The sequence below is a fragment of the Mesoplodon mirus genome (genome assembly GCF_964341445.2).
Source record: "Mesoplodon mirus genome assembly, chromosome: 9".
NCBI lineage: Eukaryota > Metazoa > Chordata > Mammalia > Artiodactyla > Ziphiidae > Mesoplodon > Mesoplodon mirus.
The window spans coordinates 68,848,193-68,875,932 of record NC_138985.1 but is presented as its reverse complement, the minus strand read 5'-3'; the positions used below and the strand labels follow the sequence as shown (position 1 = coordinate 68,875,932).

General features: G+C 42.2%; 1 protein-coding gene across 3 annotated transcripts in view; it reads right to left on the bottom strand.

Moving 5' to 3' along the window:
* WIPF3 (WAS/WASL interacting protein family member 3) overlaps positions 1 to 25,160 on the bottom strand; it is an 88,131-nt gene extending 62,971 nt beyond the window's left edge. For 2 of the 3 annotated variants that reach the window (XR_014295057.1, XM_082633034.1), the window contains exons 1-2: positions 24,915 to 25,160; positions 1,451 to 1,567 (exon numbers count right to left, since the gene is read on the bottom strand). Coding sequence is in view for 2 of the 3 variants with exons in the window: in XM_082633034.1 (XP_082489160.1) it covers positions 1,451 to 1,510 (60 nt within the window). In the remaining variant the exon portion in view is untranslated. Of the gene's footprint in view, positions 1 to 1,450; positions 1,568 to 24,898 lie in introns of all 3 variants that reach the window. The other variant, XM_082633035.1, reaches the window with a different exon arrangement.
* Between the last annotated feature and the right edge of the window lie 2,580 nt (positions 25,161 to 27,740).

Sequence of the window (27,740 nt, the reverse complement as noted above, 5' to 3'; positions counted from 1 at the left end):
AACAGCATGACAATACAGTTCATTTGGTTCTCATAAACCATTTAAGATCTAATTTTTCACTAGAATAAATAGCGTTGCTGTGCACATCCTGTATAAATTCTTTTTTGGTTCCTTTAGGGTTAAATTCTTAAGTCAGTCTCAAAAATAAAACTACTTGATTACCAGGGGAAAAAGTGATATATTCAGGCTTATTGTTTTTTGCCAGAGAACACTCCGGAAAGACTCATTCAACATTTGTTGAGTCCCAGGTATGTCACCAGCAATGTTTAAAAGAGTTTATTTCCCCAAGTCCCCAACAATATGGGTTTTGATAAGTTTATTTATTCTGGCTAAGTTTATGGGCATACTGTGGTATTGGGAATTACTTTAAGTTGTGCTTCTTCAGGCCCAGCAAGTCTGTGTGAGACCCACATTATAGTTTCATGTATGCTTCTTTCACTTATAAACTGTTCATCTCCATGCCTTCTTTGTGTCAAATTCGGCAGTGGAAATGCAGTATTGATTCCTATTCTTTCTATATATTGGCCAGAGAGCTTTCAGGTGTAACTCACATTATGTGCTTTCCTTCCACTCTCTTCAAGGGCAAGGGCCAAGTTTCAGGAAGGTGTATGCCCCAGCGCTTCAGATATGGTCAGTGTGCCACGCTAATGTCATGGGGGTGACATATGACCTCAAGCATACCCTCGTTCTCACCAAGGCTGGTGACTGTGCAGCAGGGCCTCAGACCCTCCTTTCGTAACCTATACTCCCGTGGTCATGTCATCCACGCATCTGTGGAGAGGTGTGCACCCCGGGGGCAGGATAGCGGGTAAGGCTCTATTCCTGGCCCCAAGTGTCAATGGTGCTAAGGGTGAGAAGCCCTGTCCTAAAACAAAATAACCACTCTCTGTGCCTCTCCTAAGCCCAAACCAAACTATTAAACCAAGAGGACAACACAAAGCGAAATAGACTGAATTCAGTCTTGTGCAGACAGGGAGATTTCATTTAGAGATTTATATTTTGTTGTGGCATTGCATATGACACTCCTCTTACTTGGTCCCAGAACCTGGCAACTGAAGCCCAAGCTACTGTTAGCACCATCCAGATCACACACTGGAACTTGACTCTGAGCAAGCCTCCTTGGCTATGCACTTCATCGTGGCCTCCCCTCTGAGGTTTCCCGTGAGATGGAAGAGTCGATTAGGGAGACTCTGGGAAGCCTGTATCGAGCAGCAGGAATTAGAAGAGAAATCATGTAGACGGCACTGAGGTAGAGGGTGGGAGGTGCCAAGGAACGGGGTGGGAAATACCTGGCCAGGCTGGTTTGGAATTAGACCCTGGAGCCGTAGAGCTAGCTACCAAAGATGCCACCTGCCATAGAGGAGCTGGGTGGTGGCTGATTCTGAACATTTAAAACCTGCTCAAGTGTATTCAAGTAAACCAGACTGAAAAAGAAAAACCCAGGTCTTACCGGGGGCGCTGATGGGGGGGGAGGCGGAGGCAGAGGTGGCAGTGGCGGTGGCAGTGGCATATGTCACAGCGTGGGTGTTTCTTTCTTAGGAATGGTCCCAGGAGAATGGTCTCTGCTCTGGAAAGGAGAAAAGGGTGAGTTTAAACTTGGATGTCTTTATTCACGCACAGGTAATACACCTCAGGCAGGCATACAAATGTTATAGGTAGTTTCATTCCTTCACTTGTCCACTCATTCATTCATTCTTTCTTCTTTCAATAAATACTGAGTGCCCACTGTGAGGCAGGCATTGTGTCAAGTGCTGGAGACTGAAAGAAACAGCCAGATTTTAGAAAGAATTAGGTGACAAAACTGATAAAATTTAGCTATTTATGTCTCAGTATAAACAGAGCATATTAATATATAAATAGCAACACTTCACTCCATAATGAGTACTGCAAATAACAGATTCTACCTCTTTAAGCATTAAACTTTTATCATTTTGGATGCAATTTAAAAATATTCTGCACATACCCCCATTTTCCTAAGCAGAGCAAATGGAATGAAATTTAACCTTTTCTGAATGTGGCAGGCTCAACGGTTACTCATGTTGCCAGCCTCCAGCCAGGCTCATACGGGCATTAGCTATTTTCCTGCTTCCTTCTCTGCTGTCGCTCTTAACTTTGCTTGCTGTTTTTCTGTTGTTGTTTCTGCGTGGGGTCATGACACTTCTCAGCAAAGACTTTATATCTGGTATTTGCTACAAGGAGGGCTTCGGGGCATGATTCTGCAAAAATGGTTATGTCCCAAAGAGTTAATATTGTAGGATGTCTGATCTCCAGATAAATATGGCATTGCTCTGTGGAGTGTGTGTTTGCATGCATAGGTTTGTATATGGATTTGTGTTTTAAAACCTATATCAAGACACACTGCAAAGACTTAAAACCTATACTGCAGAAAATCCCCAACAGTTTACAAAAATGAGGAAAACCTAGAGAATCTAAAAACAATTTAAGCAGAAACAGAAATAAACCTCAGACTTAGGCAAGGGTAATTTTGTGTTCTTTCTGTCCTTCTAGTCACTGGAAAGCTGGAACAAGTCCTGTACATCTGTTTCTTCAATGCTAAAATCCCACCTCATTTATATTATTCAATTTTTTTTTAAAACTGTACGAAGGGCCTTTACTGTTTGCAACAGGAGGTGGAAGAGGAGGGGATATGACAGCTCTGGCTCCTGGGGCGGCTCCATAGACTCAATTGCTGCCCTCCTGTATTATTCTGTGTTAATATTCTTATCTCCTAGAGACAAAAAGCAATTATGTAACGTGGTACTTTATTCTTAACACAGTCCACTGGATTTTGCTTGCTTAATATATACTAGTTTTCTTTACCTTTTTAAATAGTGGCTATATGTGGCAGGCTAATCACATTAATTTCCACAACAATCCTCTAAGGTCGGTAGTTTATTCCCAACTTTATAGGTAGGGAAAATGACATTCTGAGACACTAAGTAGTTTACCCAAAGTCATACACAGCTGGTAACTGGTAGACCTGGGATTGGAACCCAGCCAGGCTTATCAGGCTCTCACATCCAGGCTCTTTTCAACGTGATTTTTTTTATTATGGTAAAATATACATAACATAAAATTTATCATTTTAACAATTTTAAAGTATGCAATTCAGTGGTATCAAGTACAGTCATCACCACTATCCATTCCCAGAACTTTTTTTATCATTCCAAACAGAAACTCTGTACCCATTAAACAATAATTCCCCATTCCTACTCCCTCCAAACCCTGGTGACCTCTGCTCTACTTTCTGTTACTGTGAATTTGCTTATTCTAGGTACTTTAAATAAGTGGAATCATACAATATTTGTCCTTTTGTATCTGACTTATTACTCTTAACATAATGTCTTCGAAGTTTATTCATGTTGTAGCATGTACCAGAATTTCATTCCTCATTACTCAATTATATGTATATGCCACATTTTGTTTAACCATTCATCTGTCGATGGACACTTGGGTTGCTTCTACCTTTTGGGTATCTTGACTAATGCTACTATGAACACTGGTGTACAAATATCTCTTCAAAACCTTGCTTTCAATTCGTTTGGACATATACCTAGAAATGGAATTGCTGGATCATACAGAACTGGCCAGTTTTAGAATCCCCTAAAATGGTATAGACATTTTGAATGGTATAAAATATATGTATAAGTTCAATTCTGGGGAGAAAGAGTCCATGATAGTTTTCTTAAGAGTTCCAAACAGGTGCATGAGCTGATCATTATAGAAGACCACAATTGTCCTATAATGTATTCCCCTGAAGGAAGGGGCTTGATAATTACTATGTCACTGCCTCTTTCCTTGATAGTAAAACTAGGACAGAAAGACTGAAAAAAAAAAAAACTCATCAGGGGCTTCCCTGGTGGCGCAGTGGTTGAGAATCTGCCTGCTAATGCAGGAGACATGGGTTTGAGCCCTGGTCTGGGAGGATCCCACATGCCGCAGAGCAACTAGGCCCATGAGCCACAACTACTGAGCCTGCGCGTCTGGAACCTGTGCTCTGCAACAAGAGAGGCTGCCATAGTGAGAGGCCCGTGCACGGCGATGAAGAGCGGCCCCCGCTTGCCCTAACTAGAGAAAGGCTTCGCACAGAAACGGAGATGCAACACAGCAAAAATAAATAAATTAATTAATAAAAACTCCTACCCCCAACATCTTAAAAAAAAAAAAAAAAGAAAAAAAACTCATCAGAGTCCACAGCATAAAACTATAGTAGAATTGGGCAGAGATCCCAGAGAACAGTAAATACTTCTTCCAGGTAGCATCAGTATTATTTTATTACATAATCTAATACACACAGTAACATAGGGTCAGACAAAGTTGGCATTTTACTGGCTGAATGCTAAAGCAAGTTGGATGTGAGCCCACAAATTAGTTGAAACAAATATAAATGATCAGTTGTTTGTATTTTAACACTTTCTTTCATAGAAGGTGTTGGGTATATTCTTTATATGATCCTTAATTCAGTGGCAAAATAATTTCAGTCAAAAATTTACAGCAGGGAATAAAGGGTTGGCTGAAGTATTAGTAGAACAAGAGAAAATATGGTCTCATTATATAAGGATTTTATCTTTTAACTAGACACATGAGAGCAGACAGACTTGCTTCCCTTGGTGCAGAATGGTAATGGGTTCAGAAGAGTAACTTACAAAACTTAAATGTCTCTTACCTAAGGGTTTTGCCATTTATCCAAAGAAAAATGACTGTAAGAAATCATTTTAAGGAGAATTGTGGCACAACTATTCATGTAACCCCTCAGCACACAGATTATATTTTCCAGCCTCCTCTGCAGTTAGGTGTGACCGTGTGACTAAGCTCTGGCCAACAGAATGAAGGCAGAAGTGATGCGCTCTATCTCTAGGCTGGCCCATAAAGACGTTCCAACCACTACTTTTCTGTCTTCCTCCATCCACTGGCTGGAAGCAAAGGTTCTACTGTGGGGAGAGCCACCGATGTAATGAGTCTGGGTCCCTGACTCTCCATTTTAAGACCATCTGCCAAACACCTGATTAGACTTTACATTCATGAAAAATAAACTTCTGTGTTAAGCCATGGAGAGTTTGGAGTTAATTGGTTAGAGCCACTAATATTTAACCAACCTAATATGGAACTAAATTGAATAGAACTGATTCACTTTTTCTTTTTTCTTTTTTTCAAATTTTTTAATTTTTTAAAAATTTTATTGGAGTATAGTTGATTTACAATGTTGTGTTAGTTTCAGATGTACAGCAAATGAATCAGTTATACAAATACATATATCCACTCTTTTTTAGATTCTTTTCCCATATAGGCCATTACAGAGTACTGAGTAGAGTTCCCTGTGCTATACAGTAGGTCCTTATCAGTTATCTATTTTATATATAGTAGTGTATATGTGTCAATCCCAATCTTCCAATTTATCCCTCCCCCCCTTACCCCCTGGTAACCATAAGTTTAGAGCTGATTTTCATTATTCATGGTAGCTAAGTTCTTCACAGTTGTCATGAACACTGAGTTAGCAAATACCTGAACCATTGCTCCTAGGAGAGACAAAGGGTTAGGCCCATGTGAGCCTCTGGTCACAAGATTTTTGTCAGCTGATTAATATATAACTTTGTTTTATATATTAGTGTTTCTGATTAAAGATACCGTGTTTAATATAGATTGTTGATTCATTAATATTATAACTCATGCCTGAACAAAGCTTATCTAACATATATATATATATATATATATATATTTTTTTTTTTTTTTTTTTTTTTTTTTTTTGCAGTATGCGGGCCTCTCACTGTTGTGGCCTCTCCCATTGCCGAGCACAGGCTCTGGACGCACAGGCCCAGCGGCCATGGCTCACAGGCCCAGCCGCCCCGCGGCATGTAGGATCCTCCTGGACCAGGACACGAACCTGTGTCCCCTGCATCGGCAGGCGGACTCTCAACCACTGCACCACCAGGGAAGCCCTAACATCATATTTTCTCCATAAGGCAAATCACAGCCTTCCTGTGTTCAAGAACACTAGGCAGCACTACAGCACTATACCTGACGGGGGGCCACTGAAGCGAAATCACCAACAATAAGCACAATAATTTGAAAAACATGGCACTAAATAGAATATGAAAAGGACACTTGTTTACAGTGTGAGAGCTGGAATGAGAAGTCAGAGTGCTGCTCGTTCAACCTCAGCTGGGAACGTGTGCATGACGCGACTCGAGCTTTTCCCCTCCCTGTGCATGTCTGTGAATAACCGTGAAGTCACCTCCGACTATTCACTTTGGGGTTACAAATAAAGTTTAGAGGGTAGGTGATTAGCAAACTGTGGAATCCACGAATAATGGGGATTGACTGTATAACTTTTTTTGTTTTTTTGGGGTTTTTTTTGTTTTGTTTTGTTTTCGGTACGCGGGCCTCTCACTGTTGTGGCCTCTCCCGTTGCGAAGCACAAGCTCCGGATGCGCAGGCTGAGTGGCCATGGCTCACGGGCCCAGCCGCTCTGCGGCATGTGGGATCTTCCCGGACCGGGGCACGAACCCGTGTCCCCTGCGTCAGCAGGCGGACTCTCGATCACTGTGCCACCAGGGAAGCCCGACTGTATAACTTTTTGAACCCCCTATATATATTCAGCACTGCACTAAGTACTTATAATACACTGTTTTATTTAATCCTCTCAACAACTCGATGGTAGAGGCTGACATTTCCATAGTAGAGATAAACCAAATTTTGTCTCAGAGAGGTTATGTAGTTTCTGCTAAGTTTCAGCAGGAGTACCAGAGCTGCATAAAAGCCCTGGCCTTTCTGATCCAAAACCTCATTTCTTTGTTTTACTAACTTGGTATAATTCAGATCATATTACTTATCTACTTCCATTTTGCAAAGTATTTTAGAGATCCTCGAGTGAAAAGGACCTCCTACAGGTAAGTATTGATATAATTCTTCCATGTGCTCCCCCTAACCTCAGCATCCTTTGCTCTCCATCTAGTTTTATCCTTACAAATCTGAGAGTGACCATGTGCCACTGGGCTTCTGTCTTCCTGAAATCTCAGGAATGATTTTTCAAACTCCAGGATGAAAGCATATTTTTATACTTAGTACTTGATGGCTGTGAAGGCTTTTTCTTGACAGATATAGTAATTAAGCAATTATCTAGAGAAGTATTTGTTAAAATCTGACAGGTAAGAATGTAGGGCTCCAGGAAGTCACAGGCTGTACCCATGAGCTCTTTGATGCTTTGTGCTCTCCCGTACATTTAAAAATGTCATTTTGCTCTGCAGGGTATTAAAAAATGCTTAGGATAAAAAAAGCCAGATTCTCAAAGGCTTTTATATTTTCTCCCAACTCATGAAATAACTCTGAAAACCAGCACTGAGATGCAGGTTTTCAAACACCATTAGAGGGGAAGGTGGCAAGATACTCAAACACCATTAGAGGGGAGGGTGGCAAGAGGAACAGAACTAACACTGTTTCCACGTGAGACCCCGAATGCGGGGGACAGTGCTGGTCTTACAGTCAGACTTGGGTTCTACTTCTGCCCCTGCTTTTCCCCAGCTGTGTGGCCTTAGTCAAGTTACTTAACCTAAGTGAGTCTCATTTTCTTTATTTGTAAAACAGCTACCATGCTTAACTCTTAGTTATCAGAATTAAAACAAAGACTGTAGATAAAGAACGTAATACAGGTCCTGACACAAAGCAGACACTTAATTGAAGCTATATTTATCATCATCATACCACCACGCTCTCCACTGCCACAAGTAACTATAAGAAAAGGTGGGGCTTCCCTGGTGGCGCAGTGGTTGAGAGTCTGCCTGCCGATGCAGGGGACACGGGTTCGTGCCCGGGTCCAGGAGGATCCCACATGCCGCAGAGCGGCTGGGCCTGTGAGCCATGGCCGCTGAGCCTGCGCATCCAGAGCCTGTGCTCCGCAACGGGACAGGCCGCAACAGTGAGAGGCCCACATACTGCAAAAAAAAAAAAAAAAAAGTTAAATATGCTAAGCTTTGTGAGTTATTTCAGAGAGAAATAACTCATGGTCAACAATTTTACACACTAGTTGCTCTTGTCATCATCACTTTTCTCCCCTTAGTTTGTCAGATCACAGCTGTTCACAAATAGAAAATGTGCCTATTTTTAAAATATAAGCAAGGATTACTGTTACTATTTGACAAAAGCATCTTTTGCTGGTTCTAAAAATACATTTGAATAGAAATCTGAAAATAAGGTTCTCTGGGCACTTATAACTCTTTATGTTTTTTTTGTTGTTGTTGTTTTGTTTTTACATCTTTATTGGAGTATAATTGCTTTACAATGGTGTGTTAGTTTCTGCTTTATAACAAAGTGAATCAGTTATACATATACATATGTTCCCATATCTCTTCCCTCTTGCGTCTCCCTCCCTCCCACCCTCCCTATCCCACCCCTCTAGGTGGTCACAAAGCACCGAGCTGACCTCCCTGTCCTATGCGGCTGCTTCCCACTAGCTATCTACCTTACGTTTGGTAGTGCATATATGTCCATGCCACTCTCTCACTTTGTCACAGCTTACCCTTCACCCTCCCCATATCCTCAAGTCCATTCTCTAGTAGGTCTGTGTCGTTATTCCCGTCTTACCCCTAGGTTCTTCATGACATTTTTTTTTCTTAGATTCCATATATATGTGTTAGCATACGGTATTTGTCTTTCTCTTTCTGACTTACTTCACTCTGTATGACAGACTCTACGTCCATCCACCTCATTACAAATGCTCAATTTCGTTTCTTTTTATGGCTGAGTAATATTCCATTGTATATATGTGCCACACCTTCTTTATCCATTCATCCGATGATGGACATTTAGGCTTGTAAGAAAGGCACAGTCTCCACCCCAGACCTACTGAATCAGAATCTTTGGGAATCTCTTGTCAGCAAGTGATTTTTGTGCCCCCTGAAGTTTGAAAAGCCCTGTTCTAGAACAACCATGATGATGAAATGCCCTGCCCCATACAGTCGGAACTTGTGTCCTCTACTGAGAAGGTTCTTTTTTCTGTAGATCCGTTTAATTTCAGCAGTCTGGGTCCATGAAAATGGCACACTGTACTTAGGACTGGAATTGACACACAAGGGAAACAGAAACTGAGCTGAGTGCCCATTCACCTCTCCCACAGGTGATATGAAGAGTTTCCCACACCTGAGATACACCAGCCTTGACAGCAGCTCCTGAAGCTGAATCTTCTCAGGTCTGACCAGATATGATAGTTAATTATCTGCTGCAATGTTTAAAGGATTTATGAAGATTGTCCATGTGTGTTCTAAAACCAAGATACACTTTAACCACAATCTCATATGGAAGCTACTAAGTCACACCTACAACGAGCTCAGAAATTGGTTACCTTTTATAATACTCTTATTGAATTGCAAATTTGTTCCCAGATCATTGAATTCATTATAATATTTGAACAGTATTAGGTGAAAAGATATAGTGATATTGATAATATTTATCATTGACTCAAGCATTTTAATTATGGACTTCCCTGGTTGTCCAGTGGTAAAGAATGCACCTTACAATGCAGGGGATGTGGGTTCAATCCCTGGTCAGGGAACTAAGATCCCACATGCTGTGGGGGAACTAAGCCAGCGCACTACAACTACTGAGTTCACGCAACTAGAGAGCCCACGTGCCCTGGAGCCTGTGCGCCACAACTAAAGAGAAGCCTGTGCAATGCAATGAAAGATCCCTCATGCCACAACAAAGATCCTGCATGCTGCAACTAAGACCCAACGCAGCCAAAAATAAATAAAAATAAAATAAATTATGGCTAAATGCCATAAAATTCATTGTGCATGTGTTTCCCAAGAGTTAAAGGAGAAAATATTGATTTCCTGTCTTTTTTTTCTGCCTTTGAATTAGCTAAAAGAAGAACGAGGCTTATTAAAAAGATATGATAAAAAAAAAAAAGACATGAAAGGGGGACCTCCCTGGAGGTCCAGTGGTTAAGCCTTCGCCTTCCAATGTAGTGGGTGTGGGTTCCATCCCTGGTCAGGGAGCTAAGATACCACATGCCTCACAGCCAAAAACCCAAAGCATAAAACAGAAGCAATATTGTAACAAATCTAATAAAGACTTTAAAATTGGTCCACATCAAAAAATCTTTAAAAAATAATATTAAAAAAATACATGATACTAATCACACATTTATAAGTAAGTCTCATTTTACATAACAGCTATGCTTCTGAAAAATGGCATCTCTAATTTTGGAAAAATTGAGGTATGCTTTAAGCATACAAAAGGAGTTTATTATTCAATGGAAACCCATAATCAATGTTATAAAATAATAAATCATTTTATAAAATAAATTACCACCTCTTTAATTTATTTTATAATGTTGGATTTTATAAGGAGGGCATTTTTTCCTTTCTAAGGCTAAAGGTGGTCATTTTGCACTTAGGATTGTGAATACTCCTAAAAATGCTGTTCTGAGAATCACTGAGGAAATAATGTTCAGACTGGAGGGGGCAGAGGGAACAAGTCTACAAGACAAATTCTTTCTTTTCTAGCTTCACTTCTGTGACTTTAGATTTTAGTTTCAGTATTTTCACAGTAGGGATACTGTGCCAGCCTGGGCCAGATCAGGATGGCTGGCCCAAGTTCTGGTGCCTCCAGTTCCCTGTCCAGTTTGAAGTTCGCTACAATCTCAAACAACCTGTGGCAAGGAGGCATCCTCAGCTCTGTCACCAGGCACATTCTGTCCGTGGTAGCAAGCACCATTCACTGACAGCCAAGCCTGATACACTGACTGGAGGTCTTACCTCTCAGACTACAGGGCTTCACTCCCCAGTTCACATATACTCCTTTCCTAAAGGCTCTTTGTCATGGAGTCAAGTTCTCCATTTCACCCTCCACTCTATTCTATGCATCCTATCCTCTGTCCACACCACACTTGTGACGTTTTCTTACATATTCTTTATATTTCTGTGCCTTTGTCCATGCTATGCAGGCTGCATGTGATGGCCTTCACCACCTGGAAAATTTCTACCAATCCTTTGAAACACACTCAGGTGCCAACTTCTCTGCACAGATTTTCTTCTTCCTTCGCCAAAGCTAACTCCTCCTATAGTACTTTGTTCGCAATTTTATTACGGCACTAGGGACTCTGGCAATTTCCTTTCACATGTCTGTGTGTCTCCCTTCACTGGACCATGGGCTCCTCGAAGGTTCAAAGATAGGAACTGTGTCTTAGGTATCTTGGTATTGCCAAGGCCAAAGGTAGTGTCAAATACTGTTGCTCTGCTGTCGCTATGGGGAAGAAATAGAAAACATATATATCAGGGGTCATGCCAACTACTTAAGCAAAAGATGGAGACACACCTTGGCAGCAGCACATTATGTAAATTGTGTGTCTACAGATTAAATAATTATCTTAATGATATTTAAAGAAAAATATTACCAACTAAAATAGGAAGGGAGGAAAAGTGCAGGAGAAATTCCTGTCCAACTGTAGGCCTTATTATCAGTGTGGGAATAAAATGTATTTTGGATGTGGGATTCTCAAAGCTTCCAGTGCTCACTAGAAAAGCTTCACCTGGCATGTTAGAAACACTGTCATCAGAGGAATAGTTTGACAGTTGAGAGAACTGGTCTCTAGTTCTGTTTTTTTTGTTTTGTTTTGTTTGTTTTTGTGGTATGTGGGCCTCTCACTGTTGTGGCCTCTCCCATTGCGGAGCACAGGCTCTGGACGCGCAGGCTCAACGGCCATGGCTCACGGGCCCAGCCGCTCCGCGGCATGTGGGATCTTCCTGGACCGGGGCACGAAGCCGTGTCTCCTGCATCAGCAGGCGGACTCTCAACCACTGCGCCACCAGGGAAGCCCCTCTAGTTCTGGTTTTAATGGTCATCTATTTCTCCATCTATAAAAAAGTAAAGCATGTTCCTTCTTTCCTGATTTGCATAAGTGTGAGGACCAAATGAGTATTGCTTTGAGATAAGTATTAAACAAATCAAAAATAGTTTATGATCCTCTCCAAAAAGCAAAGTTCTTTCAAATGTAATTTTTAAAATTAAGGATATGGTGGCTTCCTGGAAATGGAAACGCTTGTCCTAAGGGACAGGAGAGATGAGGCTTTAGTCTTTTAAATTAGAAAACACTTTTCAAAATAAAGTTGAGTTCAAGGAGGTCTTCTGGTTTTCAGATGGTGGAGTGAAAATATCTCTGTTCCTTCCTTTTCTTGGAACCATTTCAAAATAGGAAGGAAAGGGAATCTCAGAAATATAAACTCAATTGCAGAAAGTAAAAACTAGATTTCTGTAACCTGAATTTCAATAAATGAGACAGGGCTGCCTGCTGCCCAGGACGATCAAATACAGGGTCTAGGTAAGGTGTTGTAGAGAGCAGGCCTGTGGCTGCAGACCTCAGACAAAGTCCACACAGAGTCATTCTCCAAAATAAGAAGCTCTGGCTCCTCAGTGAGGAAACCCCACCAACACTTGTTTAGAGTAATGGAAAAGGGTGTGTAGGATGGCACAGGAGCGACCCTGGACCCTAGACACACAAGGGAGCAGGGAAGGAGGCAAAGACAAGCCATTCCAGCAGATGCACGGCTAGAAATGAGGAAGGGTGAGGGAGAGAGTAAATCATGAGCAGCCTAAAGCCTCTCACTTTCTCTCTCTTCCTCTCCCTCTCCCTCTCCCTCTCTCCCTCTCTCTCTGTCATAAGGACCACTTCTCTGACCCAAAGAGAACTCTCCCTGGTCTAGAACCTGCCCTGATCTTTTCCTTAAACAAATCTCCTGCAAATAGTTGGTCTAAGAAGAATTCAACTCATTCTAAGATGAACTAAATAAAAGGAAACGGTGAAGAGAACCAGCACAAGATCTATACAAGAAAACCAGAAAAAAAAAAGTGGGAAAAGGAACAGGACAAAGGACAGACAATAGATGAAAAACACTTATCAGAAAATATACTGCTGTAAAGCAGATGAAAACAGTGACAAGGCATAAAATTATTAACTGAAAAAATTTTATGAAACAGTTATCCCTTTAAATTAAGGACTCAAGGAAAAATATAAGGACTCTGAGAAGATGTAGCAAGGCAATAGGAGATGAAATATAATGTGGGAGAAGTGAAAGAGAAAAATGAAGACCAAACAATGTCCTACTGTACAGCACAGAGAGCTATATTAATATCTTTTAATAACCTATCATGGAAAAGAATTTGAATAAGAACATATATTTGCATATATATATCACTGAATATACTGAATCACTTTGCTGAATACACTGAATCACTTTGCTGAATACCTGAAACTAACACAACATTGTAAATCAACTATACTTCCATTAAAAAAATGAAGAGCACACTACAAAGAGCCCAAAGAAAAACAGGTATTGTTGAAAACACACTGAGGACCATGGAGAATTGAGAAAAATAAATAAAATGAAACAGAAATGGACAAAGAATTTAAAAGTATTAGAGAGAAAATGATAGATGTGGAAGACAGACAAAAAAAGATAAATGGTTTCACTTAATAAGAGACACAAATGAATGGAAGAGAATAAATACTAAAATACATAATCACAAATATTTAATTTAAGAAAATTTTTCAAAAATAAGGTTTAGGGCTTCCCTGGTGGCGCAGTGGTTGAGAGTCCGCCTGCTGATGCAGGGGACACGGGTTCGTGCCCTGGTCTGGGAAGATCCCACATGCCGCGGAGTGGCTAGGCCCATGAGCCATGGCCGCTGAGCCTGCATGTCTGGAGCCTGTGCTCCGCAACGGGAGAGGCCACAACAGTGAGAGGCCCGCGTACCGCAAAAAATAATAATAATAATAAGGCTTAATTCTATAGATTAAAAGGCACATGATATCCGAAGAAAAATGATATAGTTTTGGAGACATATTAGACATGCCGCAGTATCCCAGAGAAATAATGTATGATCCAAAAGTTTATACCCAGCCAAACTGTCACTGTGGTCAAAAAGCAAGTAAGACAGATGTTTTTAAACATGTAAGAATTATGTTTCCTGAATATATATTGAAGATACTACCATAGGAAAAACTTCAGCCAATTAAGAGTTGAAGAGAGAAATTAGGGCAAAAAGAAAGACAGTGAGTACTGAATTAACCATAGAACCAAGACTGAAGAGCCTATGAAATTATGGTAACAGAAGTGACTATAACTACTATGAATCATGGCAAAATAGAAAGGTATAACAAAAGTTGTCAGGTAAAAGGGAAGATAAAGCAGGAGATAATATATGTATATTAAGTTCCTTAGCTTGCAGACAAAAGGTGGTTAAAAAAAATCTTTATTTTTAAAATCGAGATATAATTGACATACAACATTGTATTAGTTTTAGGTATACAACATAATGATTTGATATATGTATACATTGTGAAATGATTACCTGTTTACTATGACTTAGATATTTAGATTTCTTAGCACTTTATAGTTTGTGTGTATGTATTAATAGCTTGTATTAATAAAGCAATTCTTTGTTTAACAGGAAAAGAAAGCAGTGACCCAACAGAAAAATGGACAATGGGCCAAACATATCACAGATAAAGAAATACAAATGGCATTTAAACACATTTGAAAGTGCTGAACCTTATCGATAATGAGACAATACAGGTCAGAACCACACCAAGATACAATTCTTCACTTAGATTGACAAAGATCAGAGGTTTGGCAAATATGTATTAGAGAGGGTGCAAGGCATCAGACGCTCATAATTACTGGTGGAAATATAAATTAGTACAACTTTCTGTAAAGGGCAATGAGCAAATTATCAAATTTTTTAAATATACTTTCTAATTCTAGGAATTTATCTTATCACATAGTGTATCACTTAGGAGAAATAATGTATACAGCAACATTCACTGCAGCATTGTTTTTAATAGCAAAAGGCTGGAAATAATCTATAAACCCACTGACTGGGAGCTGGTTATTAAATTACAGTTTGTACCTTAAAATGGCATACTAGGTAGCCATTAAAGGAATATGGCAGCCCTATATGTACCAATATGGGATGATCTCCAGGTTATATTAAGTGAAAAAAGCAGGCAGCAGAAAATGTATATAGAATGAATATGCCTTTATTTGTATTATATGTGTATACCTATAAATACAGGTACATGTAAATACAGGTATACCCATACCTGCCTATACATATATATGTATGAAATCTCTCTGGAAGAATGTATAACAACCAGGTGGTCTGAGACTGGGGTGTGAGAAAGACTTACTTTGTACTCTATATCCTTTTTATACTTTTTGAAGTATGTATCCTGGGCATTACTACCCATTTGAAAAACTAACTTAAAAAATAAAAGTTCTGGATTGCTTTCTTTACTTGGGACAATTGTGAAGAAGTAATTTTTTAAATGCTTTGCATCATCTGAGTTAGGAGACCCCTCTACATCTAAAAGGTAAATACAAATGAATAAATGAATAAAGAAAAATATAAAGTTGTGTTGACAATTTGGTCTAAGTGAGCTGGATCCACAAAGAACAGCACTGAGACCTGACCAGGGGTTTCGCTGGGCTGGCCTTGCAGGCAGACTTCCATGACAGCTGAAACCATCCCCTGCAGCCAGCCACAAGCGTCAAAGGCGACTGACCAAGTGGGCTTGGAAAACCAAGAGTAGAGTAAAATAATTCTCCTCAAACCAATCCATAACCCCTAAGATTTAATTCTTCTGTTAATACATGGTTACTACACAATGAGGAACAGCTTTAAAACACGACTGCCCATTAGGCATGAATCATTTGTGAGTTGGTTCCATTTGTAACAGATCCTAGTCATTCGTCAAATGGGAGAAAACAAGAGAGCACCATAAGTGGGTGCACAGGTCTGAAATGACAATGGTGGCTTTCTTTCTCCAGCCACAGAATAATGCGCCCCTAGATCTTACGGACAGGTATCCTGACCCATCATTCTTAGGCATACGTAACTTATATAGATAATGTCAAAATGACTACAGGTCAACCACTATCACTTAAAACTCACTGACCATCCATGACCACCAGGAACACACAACACCAGGCATGAACCCAGATCGGCTTTAGCCTTCCTTCTAAAAGTCTGCAGGTGAATTTCTAAAACCTTCGGACATACACATAGAGGTGAAAACCAGAAAAAATGTCACGCAAAAGCTGTTAAAATGTAGGGGAAAATGTTGCTTGCTTGTCTTGTTCTAGGCAGTTATCTTACCTATTTCTGAAGCTACTTTATTCTTCCTCTGAAATACCAGAGAGCAAGATGATTGGCCAAAAAACGTTTCATTCAAAAGTTTAGAAGAGTATTAGAATAAACGACAGCTTTAAGGAATACTGGAGACTTAAATTCTATCTCTGTGTCATTAAGAGGAAGTACAATTACATCTTTGGTCCTTTTTCTTGGTTCTACCATATGAGGAGAAAAAATGTCTCCAGTAATTATTCATGTCAGACACATAGCAAAGGAGCCAGCATCATTTTTTACTATAAGTTTATTCCCTGGGCAGACATGGTTGATGATTTCATACTGATGTATGTGGTCGGGAGAGCTCTTTGTTCAACAATTCATTAACAAAAACAATAGTTCACATGTACTAAGTGGATTCCCTGTGCTAGCAATTCTGATTGTTAGTTACATAATTATCTTTCATCTCCCCAAACAACTCTGCACGAAAGATATTATTATCCCCATTTCACAGACGAGGAAACAAAGGCTCAAAGATGTAAAGTAATAGTCCAAGATCAAATAGCTGGGATGTGACACAGCTGTATCCAACCCAAGTGAGCTGCTCCTAAGTCTCCGCACTCTCCATTACTCTACCCAGCTTCTGACAAGCATCTCAGCCTTTGCACAGTCTCTGCAATGCAGAAAATATTTATTGAGCTTCTTCTACATGTTAGGCACCATGCTAGTCACTGAGTAAACTATAAACATGAATAGCAGATAATCAATAAATACTTGATGAATAAATAAATCTATAGATACATGGCACCTGTCCACAAATGATAGCTTATAGTACTTACATATTGAAAGTTACTATGTATCAGGCACTTTGCTAGGAAAAGGCAGAAAAAAAGAAGAAAAAAGAGGCAACAATAAAGCATATGGTATATAAAAAGCACAAAATAAGTTCCAATAGATCAGTAACCACAATAACTATTGGTACACAGATAATTAGCTTCTCTTACAGAGATATTCTAATTGCTTTAAAAATTAACTATATCTCCTTTATAAGAAACGCAGCTAAGACAAAATGATGTTTAAACCTTTGGAAATAAAACAATGAAAACAATACCCAAGTAGATACTAAAAACTGGTATAGAACCCTCATACTTTGCTGGTGGGAATGTAAAATAGTGCAGCCACTTTGGAAGAGTTTGTAAGTTCCTCGAAATGTTAAAGAGAATTATCATAAGACTCAGTAATTCCACTCCAAGGTATCTATCCAGAGAAATGAAAACATTTGCCCACACAAAAACTTATACATGAATGTTTATAGTAGCATTGCTCATTACAGCCAAAATGTAGAAACAACCCAGACGTCAATCAACTTATGAGTGGATTAACAAAATGTAGTATGGGCCATGCAATGTAGTATTATTCAGCAATAAAAAGTAATGAAGGGGACTTTCCTGGTGGCACAGTGGTTAAGAATCTGCCTGCCAATGCAGGGGACACGGGTTCAAGCCCTGGTCCGGGAAGATACAACATGCCGCGGAGCAACTAAGCCCGTGTGCCACAACTACTGAGCCTGTGCTCTAGAGCCCGCGTGCCACAACTACTGAGCCCACGTGCCACAACTACTGAAGCCTGCACACCTAGAGCCTGTGCTCCACAACAAGAGAAGCCACCACAATCAGAAGCCTGCGCATCACAACGAAGAGTAGCCCCTGCTCGATGCAACTAGAGAAAGCCCGTGCGTAGCAACGAAGACCCAACCCAGCCATTAATTAATTAATTAATTAATTAAAGGAATGAAGTACTGATAGATGCTATATAGCATGGATAAACCCAAAAGAGATTATGTTAAGTGAAAGAAGCCAGTCCCAAAAGGTCACATACTGCATGATTCCACACATATAAAATTCCAGAATAGGTACATCCATAGAAATAAAAAGTAGATTAGTGGTTGTCAGGGCTGAGGAGAGGGGGGATAGGAAGTGACTGCTAATGGGTTTCTTTCTGGGATGATGAAAATGTTCTGGAATTAAGATGATGGTTATAGTTGTGTGACTGTGAATATTCTAATAATCACTGAATTGCATACTTTAAAAGAGTGAATTTTATGGTATGTGAATTATACCCCAATAAAGCTGTTTTTTTTTTTTTTTTGAAAACTGGTGCAGCATGATTAATATCGGGCAAAATAGAATCCAGGGCAAAACATATTAATAGAAATTATAAAGTGTTCTGGAAACATAAATGAAAAGGTAATTAACTGTTCCCATGGCTTATGGACCATGAAAAGCATAAGAAACCTCTGAGACAGGTCTTCTATAATTGAAGGGAGTGGGGAGGGGGTGAGCAAAGCTTCGCCACGTGGGAATGTCTGGGCTGTGTGGCAACCAGTCCCAGCAAGCGTGGCGCTCACAGAGCCAGGTTGAGCTTTAGTTTATAAGCTTCTAAAGAAAGGAGAGATGTTAGACACTGGTGTTTTAAATACAGCACCCTGGGGGCATGTGTGGAAAATGAATTATAGGGCAATGAAGAAGCAGCAAATAGGTAGACCAATTTGGGGATCCACATGAGCAAGGATGGATATTTATTTGAATTAGAGTAACGGCAATGGGACCAAGCCAAGGACGATAACAGTTTGGATGTCTGGAATGTGGGGAGAAGAAAGAGTCAGGACAACCCCAAGGCTCCTTGCCAAGATAATCTAATATTAATTAAGGAAGGCAGGAGAAAATGTGTGGGTGTTGGGGGGTGGTGAATGGGCGGGGAGAAGTGAGTTTAATTTGAAGCATATGAGGTCCTTTTGGCAAACGGAAATTTAGATCTGAAATTTAGAAAAGAAGCAGGGCTGGTGACAGTGGTTTAGGAATCTACATAAGGCAATTGGGTGTGTTTCATCCTCTAATGCTAATTGTATGAAAAACTAGAAAAGTATAACATTTAAAATTACTGAGTCACTTCTGTAATTTCTAATTAAGTCAGGGACATGGCTAATAATGGAAGTTATGTCAGGTGGCTGATACTTCTAGCTGCCTACTCAATAACCATTTCCTCTTCTTCCTTAGAGCAAAATCCCTAATTAGAGAGAGGGGTGGTAGTTGCAGTTTACCCAGCTAAAAATATTTGACTTCTCAGACTCTTCACATTTTAGAGCAACATTGTGACACCATCCTGGCCAATGAGATGTCATCAGAAGTAGTTGGGGAGGGCATCACACTTTCTATCTAAAAAGGCAAAACCTCCCTAATAGAAGAGCCCTCGCTCTTTAGCTATTTATACATTTCCTTTCTTCCTGCCTAAAGATGTAAGCCTAGAGATACAGCAGCCACCTTGTGGCCATGAGGCAACTAGATTTAGAATGATGTCCTATATGGTGAAGATGGTGAAGCAGGGAAAGGCTGATTCTCTGATAGTACTGTTTGAGCTCCTGCATCACCCCTGGACTGCCTTTCTTGGGAGTCTAGCTCCACAAGACACTCTTGTATCTGTTTAAGCCAGATTCTGATGTGTGCATTGTTTTTGTTTTGTTTGTTTTGGCAGCTGAATGCAATCCTAACTGATACAAATCATATTTGGGCTAATGTATATGTAATGAGACTAAAAAGTCATGATCATTATTTCAAGACTAAAAAAAAAAGTTTAAAAATCAAATATCATTTATTCTTAATACCAAGAAGTACTGAAAGTATGAAAGGGCTTAAAAGGTAGCACAGAGCACTGGATATTTCTTTTTCCAAACAGTGTGATAAAATCTGCAGCTAAAGGGAGATTCTGGGACTATCAGTATTAAGAAAGTTCATGAACACATCTATTAATGAGCTTATGTGCATGATGACACCTTTTGGACTTTTTCTGGATAAAGTAAACGGATCTGGCTCATTTATATAGCTTCAGCCAGAACAAATGTTCTTAAAGATGGGATTGTTCACCTGACTCTGACAAGAATTATAATCTTTGGAAGAATCTTTCTCCTCTCCCAGGCACTCAGTAAGCATAGCTAAGGAAACAGCACATCCCCAAACCACAGTGTTCTGGCCCTTCACAGAAGAGCTTTTATTGGGCTGTGCTCTGAGAGTATGTCTCTGGAACTGCAGTCAATAATGTTCTAAGAAACACTTATTATTAACTTCTACCACAAAACTTCCATTGTCTTCATGGCAGGGACCATGTTGAAGACTTAGATCTCTATGGCAACAGTGACTGCTTTGAAGAACCGCCAGGAGAAAGCCATCCCAAGTTTCAGGACCAGGAAAAGCTGTGTAACTGATCTCATTTTATCTCATGGTCACTGTGCATTGGGTAACTATTTGTGTTTTCCTCTTTGTTTTGGTTACTGGGAAGCTCTGACAAATTTTTAATCCCATCCCCCGAAACTACACCAAACCTTATAGTAAACTCATCTCTAGAAATTACCTGCACCTTATAACATAGTCTTGTTCACTAAATTACCTTTGATTTTATCTTGCTTCCTTATCTGTGTGTTCTCTTTACCCCAGTTTCATTATTAATTTTATGTTGTTTATGCCTCAAATGCTTTATGGAACCAGAAACACTTAAGGCAAACAATTTTTAAAAGCATCAGATGATAATAATTAAAAAAATAGCTAATTTATTGAACATTACTATGAACCAAGCACTGTCCTAGGCACTGGACCTATTTTAAGTTATTTACCCTAAATATGAGATAAGTAGTATTATTACTATGCCCACTTTACAGATGAGAAAACTGAGGCACAGAAAGGTGAAGTAATTTGTCCACGGTCATACAACAAATAAATGATGAATGAAAGATTCCAACCCAGGTGTTTCAAATTACAACTGTTTTACAAAAGAAGAAATAATAATATTTAATTTCTAAAAGCAGCAGAGGCCTTCTGATCTTACAGGTTGAACTTAGCATCCTTCAGCTTTAAAGGAGATATCTATTATACATCTTGGCCATACAATCATGCCTGATGACCCATATTAACAGAGGGGAATGAGACAGTAAAAGTCAAAAGGACAGTTAATCCAAACTGACTTTTGACCTTTAAATACGAAGGTATTCATTCATTCATTCACTCACTCATTCATTCACTACTCATCACATGCCACCCATGATGCAGCAGCTGGGAAGAGAGATGAAACAGATATAGTACCTGTCCTCCAGGAACTCAGGTGCAATAAGGGAGAGTCAGACAGGTAAAGGGCACCTTGGGCTTATGAGTTGGCTGATAGCAGACCAGGGCAGGGTGTGTCATGATCATTCTGAGAACAGTTTAGCCCTTGGCCTCTCTGTCCATCTGATAATGGGAGTAAGAAAAATCAGCTCCCTTATAGGGCTGTTGGGTTGATTTCATATGTAGAAAGCTCTTAGCCTAGTCAGGCACAACAAGTATTCAGTATGAGGTAGCCCTTGGCTCTTAAGGCACAGTGGATGGCAGCCTGGGCACCTTGCTCTGACACACACCCGCACACACATGGGCCCAAGTCCTCACAAGCTCCCTACTGCCTCCTCTTAGCTACTCCCAGGAGCTGACAGGCTTACAGTCCATAGACAGGCCTGGCACTTCCTTTCTGGATGCCACCATCTCAAATTCAGTGTCTCACTGGAATACATCGCCCACACAGGGTGACTATTCCTTCAAGATGTACTTGAAAAGCTTTCACAGAGCCTGGCCCACATAATGCCCACCTGGCATGTTTGCCACATTTGCTCTGCTTCACTCTATCTCTTTGGCACTTCAGCATGGCAGTTCACCACACGATTCCCCTGCTGCAAAACGGGTCAGGTTCCTGCTTGGGCAGGCCTAAGGAAATACCCAACTAGAATGGCAAAGGGGAAGTTTCAAGTGCACTGTTGGCTGAAGTCAGTGAGAAAACTTATGTGCTGCACCTGCTCCGCATCAGCTGGGAACCGTCCGTCTCTTCGGTTTTGTGCGGTGGCTAAATAAGAAGTAATTAAGCCTTTCTCACCAACCCTAACTCATATTTAACAGTTCCCTCTCGAAGTCTGTTTTGTCATGCTCTCAGCAGAGTCAGTCAAACGTTATGATCCCTTTCCAAATATTCCAGCAGCCAGATGGCAAGAACACTAACTGTGACATGGCAAAACTCGCCTAAAGATAACTTCGTGATGCATAATCACGCTTGATGGCACTCAGCTGAGCAGATTCATCCAGCTACCTCTCTACCTGCTCCACTTAATCCAGCTTCTTCAAACCAAAACCTTCTAATTCCAAGAACAAGACAAACATTCAACTCTGCAATGTGATATTAGCTGGTAAAACAAACACGATTATTCTCCTCCGGCTTCTGAATTTTAGGCAGAAGTATAAAATCACTAGAAGAACACACTTTAGGACACATTTCTCAAGATTTCTCTCTAGATAAAATATTCCTGTACCCTAAAGTTTCAAATATTTCTGCACCGAATGTAAGTAGATTTACAACACGTTTGCTGGAAAACAAATTTCTGTCCTTCTGCTGAGTTATTTTTGTAGGTTTTTTTTAAACACAAGCATTGATAAACATATATTTATAAATTCTAGAATGTAGGAAAGTTGACTGTTTTTCCCTAGTGAAGATCCTACAGGTTCTCCTCTACAGTAAATTACATTTTGGTTTCTCAGATCTTTTCTAGGTTACATTATTTATTTTGTGTGTGTATTTAAGTGACTGCAAAAACAACCTGTACTGTATGATTTCTGAACAATAAATCTCCTAAAAACAGGCTGGGCCAGCTGGCTTTCTCCTGTTCCTAAAACTGTATGTTCTTAGACACACACACTTCCTCCATCCCTTCCGCTGCTGGCTACCTTCAGTCTGTGACACAATCTCACACTCACAACTATATGAAAACAACAGAGGCTCCTGGAAAGGAACCAAAAGGGGGCACGGCAGGAAGCCAGCCTTCAAGTCTCTGTCACCCTGATGGCTCTGCCCTGATTCAGGTGGCCGAAAATTGCTTGTTTATGGTTGCATGTATAGAATTTGAAATCTGTGTACCCAGGTTCTTAACCCTGCTCCCCTGAGTAAGGCATTTAACCTCTGTGAACTTTTATTTTCTTGTCTGTAAAAAAAGGCACAATAACAATACTGCCCTTAAAGAACTGTGAATCATGTGAGGTGATTCGTGTAAAGGCATTTGGTAAGGCCCTCTGCAGTGTGTATTTCATTTCCCGTTATTGCTAAATTTTCTTTGCTCTCTGTTCTTATTTATTTTTCTGATTTGGTTTCTGTGGTTTTTAAATGTATTTCTAAAATTCATTGGTTGCAAAACTGCAGTAATCTGTGTGCTACTACAATGAGTGTATTTTTAGCATTAAATTTTTATTTACTTTTTTATTGAGGGAAAGCATAAGTACATAAATCTCAAGGGAATAACCTCACAAATATCTATATGTGTACACCTGTGTTTCCACTACTTAGGTCGAGGTAGGGAGCATTTCCGGCACCTGTGAAGCCTCCTTTTCTGTCCAAGTCATTACCAGGCCCAAAGGCAACCCTCTTCTAGCTTTGCCTAAAATTAAAAAAAAATTTTCTTTTGTTTTTCAGGGGAGGCCGGAGTGCCTGAGATAACTACTACTGCTGACCAGAAGAAATGTACTTCTCTTCCTTCTAAAGAGATAAAGATTCTGTAAAGGAGGAGAAAGGCACGAACTTTCTGAATCATTTTGCAGCCAAGGACACCCCCATGCTCGGAGAGGCGAAGTGATAGCCCACCTTCCTGCTGCAGAGTAACTTTCCTTCCAAACAGAGCCCGTCACAAAACAGCGCGAGCGTCAGGGATGTTGTCGGCTCGTCCCAGCGCGCCAGAACAGCTCTCTCGGCCTCTCCCGGGAGAGAACTTCTTTCCAGGGAGCAGCGCGCACTGGGTCCCCACGCCGCCCCCGCTCCCGTCGCAGGCACACCCACGCGGCTGGCAAGCCACGCTCAGAAGGCGCTGTTCCTGCGAGCCAGTGCCCGCCTGCCCACGGGGACAGGGCTGGGCTCCCTGTCCTCCAAGCCCCACCCGGAGATTCGGAGTGCCCTCTCCCCCAGCCCTGCTCCCGCATCCCCGCTCCACCTCCGCCTCCGGTGTGTACTGAGGGAGGCGGGGAATAGGCTCTGCCACCTTCTCCCTTATTCCTCCAAAGGAGACTTTAAAACCCATGCATGGCCAGATCTAAATCGCTGGAGCACAGACTACTGACCTCTGGGGCCTGGAGATGAGCACTGGGAAGGGAGTCCCGAGACCTGCGCTCTGGCCCCAGTTCAGTCACCACGAGCTGTGTGACCTTGCGTAAGTCACTTTACATCTCCGAGATTGGCTTCCTCATCGAGGGCTTCTGTATCCCCCAAGCCACCTTCAGTTCTGCAATTTCCCAGCTGCTCTTTACTTCGCTCCCGCTCATCCCGCGACAGCCCCCTCCCCAGCGAGACCCCAGCCTTTTGTTCTGGGGGTGAAGCGGGGAAGGGAGGAACGGAGAGCTTGGCGAAGACCAGGCCCGGGCGGCCTTGTCGCCAGGGGCTGCTCTCCGGAGAGTCGGGTCGGTGGAAGTCACCACGCAACCCCGCGGTGACCTCGTTCCCTCCGCGGTCCCGTTACGGCCGGGCCCTGGAGACGCCGCGCGGCGGGGAGCGGGCAGCAGGCTCCTGCGCAGCGCAGCGCCCCGGGCTGGGGGCGCCCGGACACCCGCATGCGCGCACGCAGCACTCCTGCCCCCGCCGGCGTTTCACTCAGCTCCGGGACGGCCCGAGCGCCCGCAGCTGCGGCTCGTTCCTCCTCCCTCCGGCACCGACCCGGGTACGCGCGCGGAGCCGCTACCTGCCGCTGGCCGTACCGAGGACAGGACAGGATTCGTCTCTGGCCGACGTCCCCGCCGCCGCCGCCGCCGCCGCCGCCGCCTCTAGGCTCCGGGCTCCGTCCCGCAGCGTCCGTGCTCCAGGCGGTGCCGCTGGGGCCAAGCTGTGCTGGGTGCTGCGCCCGGTGAGCGCCGCTCACTCCCCGGCCGCCAGCTCTGAGGCTGCCGGGACGCGGAGGCGGGGCCGCCGCCCCCACCTGCTCCTCAGGCTCCTGCCGGGGAGCCTCAGCCGGCCCGCGCGCAGGGACGCGGCCCGGGTGGGCGGGGTCGCTCTGGAACCCGGGAGGCGGGTCCTAGCCGCCGAGCGCGCCTCTGCCTGACGAAGTCCCAAGTCTAAGCTGAGGAGAGAGTCTAAGTTTGGGGCCCAAGGCTGGAGTTCCCCAGGTAGGAGGGGCTGTGATGCGAGCGACACCCGGCCTAGCACCGCCAGGCTGGGGACACTCCACTCCTTCATCAATTTATTCCAAAATGTTTTGAACCCCTCCTATGCTCCAGGCGGCGTCATAAGCGGTGGGGACAAAAGAGAGAAGGAGATCGTCTCGTGCCCTTGCGGAGTTCACGGTCTAGAAAGGGAAACAACTAATGGACAACTACACTGCAAAACCAAGAGGGAGCGGTCATAGAGGGGGCCCTGATCCAGACTTGGGGAGGTCAGGGAAGGCTTCTGGAGGAGCTGGTGGCTAAAAGAACTGAAGGATGTGCATGAATTATCCGGTTGGAGTGACCTGGGGAGGTAGGTTGTCGCAGGTGGAGCCGAAGGGGAGAGGGAGCCGACTGTCGGAAAACTGAAGGGTCTGAGGAGCCGAAAGAACTTGGTATGGCCAGTAAATCCTTGCCACACTTCATGTTCAGACCCCTGGAAAGACGCAGGAAGATTGTGTCTGAGGCTGGATGTATTCCACTAGGCGCATGATTGGTTGGTGAGGATTTGGTGAGGATTTCGAATCTCCCACGTGCTGCTCATTCCCGCTAGTGGAGGAGCTAAGAGGATACTCGTGGACCGTTCACTGCAATTTACCCGAGCATCTGTGAGTCAGGCACTCTGCAGGACCCTTAGGATGTGCTGTGGAAGGAGGCTGTGTCTCTACGCAAAAGGAGCTACAAGTCTGCAGTGGGGGAGAGACCTGTACTCAGCGCTTGGATGAGGTGCATGGGAACACAGGTGAGAGCAGTTAATGCTGGTAGGGAGGGGGATCTCACACATGGATAGCAAACTGTCCAGGTTCAGGTTCTGTAGCAGCTGCTGTCAAAGTATGTTGCCCAAGCAGACCTTAGCTGGTTTCTTAATTACTAGTGTCTACAGGCTGACAATGTGTAGGCTTATATTTACAGCAAGGATAAATAATTCACTCCTGATGCCGTTCCCTCCTGTGTTGTCAAGAACATGGGCTTCTGTTTGAATCAGGTGAAGAAGGTGTAGTCAGTGGAAGCCAATGAGGTGCTTGCTTCCCACCTGTTTGTCCTGTGCAACTCATTCCTTTCCTCCTTTAGAACCAAAATAAATGGGCATGGGCATGAAATGTGAAAAACTGTGCTCAACCTAAAATTCATAAACCGTTTTGCACACACAGGTGATCACTGAAAGAAAAACATCTGAAACATGTTTCAGACAGTTTCCTTCTGTCAAACAGACAGTTTCCTTCTTGGGATCCCTAATGTGTATTCTCATTAAATACAAAACTACTAGTATTCTAATGCAAAAGGAAGGAAAGGTAAAATAGCAGAGAAGACATTTGCATGAGCCCAGAGTTCCCACCAGGTCTTCTGCTGAATGGCCCAAGCAGGAGTTAGTCGAAGGGAAAGGCTGTTATCTTAAGAGATAGGTGTGAGCTGGCGTGGATCAAATAATTTGTGCAAAAAGGCTACTGGTTGGGAAGGATGGAGAAATGGTGAGTGAGGAAAATATTTGGAAAGTGGGGACATTTGTGCTGAAAGCTTCAGGTGCCCAATGTCTCATATCCATGTGATGTAACTGTGCCATTGATGCCTTGTGTTTATGGACATTAGAGAAGGATCCATTCCCCCTGGCTCCACCAGGATGTACATAACTACAGGACAGCACTAGCTATTCCAGGTGGATGATACAGGCATACCTTGGAGATATTGTGGGTTCAGTTCCAGAACACTGCAATAAAGCAAATATTGCACTAAAGTGAGTCACATGAATTTTTTGGCTTCCAGTACATACATTTACACTATACTGTACTCTATTAAGTGTGCAATAGCATTATATCTAAAAAATGTACACACCTTACTTTTAAAAAATCTTTATTGCAAAAAAATTGACTGACCATCATCTGATAAAGCAAGGTTGCCACAAACCTTCAATTTATATAAAAAAAAAAAGCAGTATCTTCGAAGTGCAATAAAACGAGATATGCCTGTATTTGTTTAGTCACAGGTACTGTAAGTCACCTTCCCAATAGCCAAGCCCTTTTCCCTTTCCTCCCTATTAACAGAACTGAGGATTATGATTGGTCCAAGACTACCATGACAGTCCCATTCCTGATTTCCCAGTCTTTCTTGCAGCTAAGGAAATCATTGACCCGGTTCTGGCCAATGAGTTGAAAGAGGGAGTTGGCTGGGGGGCTCCTGAGACCTCCTTTGCTGGCTCTGACTTTCCATTTTTCATGTTCTTTGTGCCTTGAACACAAATGAGATGGCTAGTGATGCTGCAACCAGATTACAACCAAGAGACAATGAACATGAGACCAAAAAGCCAATATAATCAGGATGGCAGAGTGGAAAATAGAGCAAGTGTGTATGGTACTTCTGGGCATTCAGATGAAATCCAGCAACAGCCCA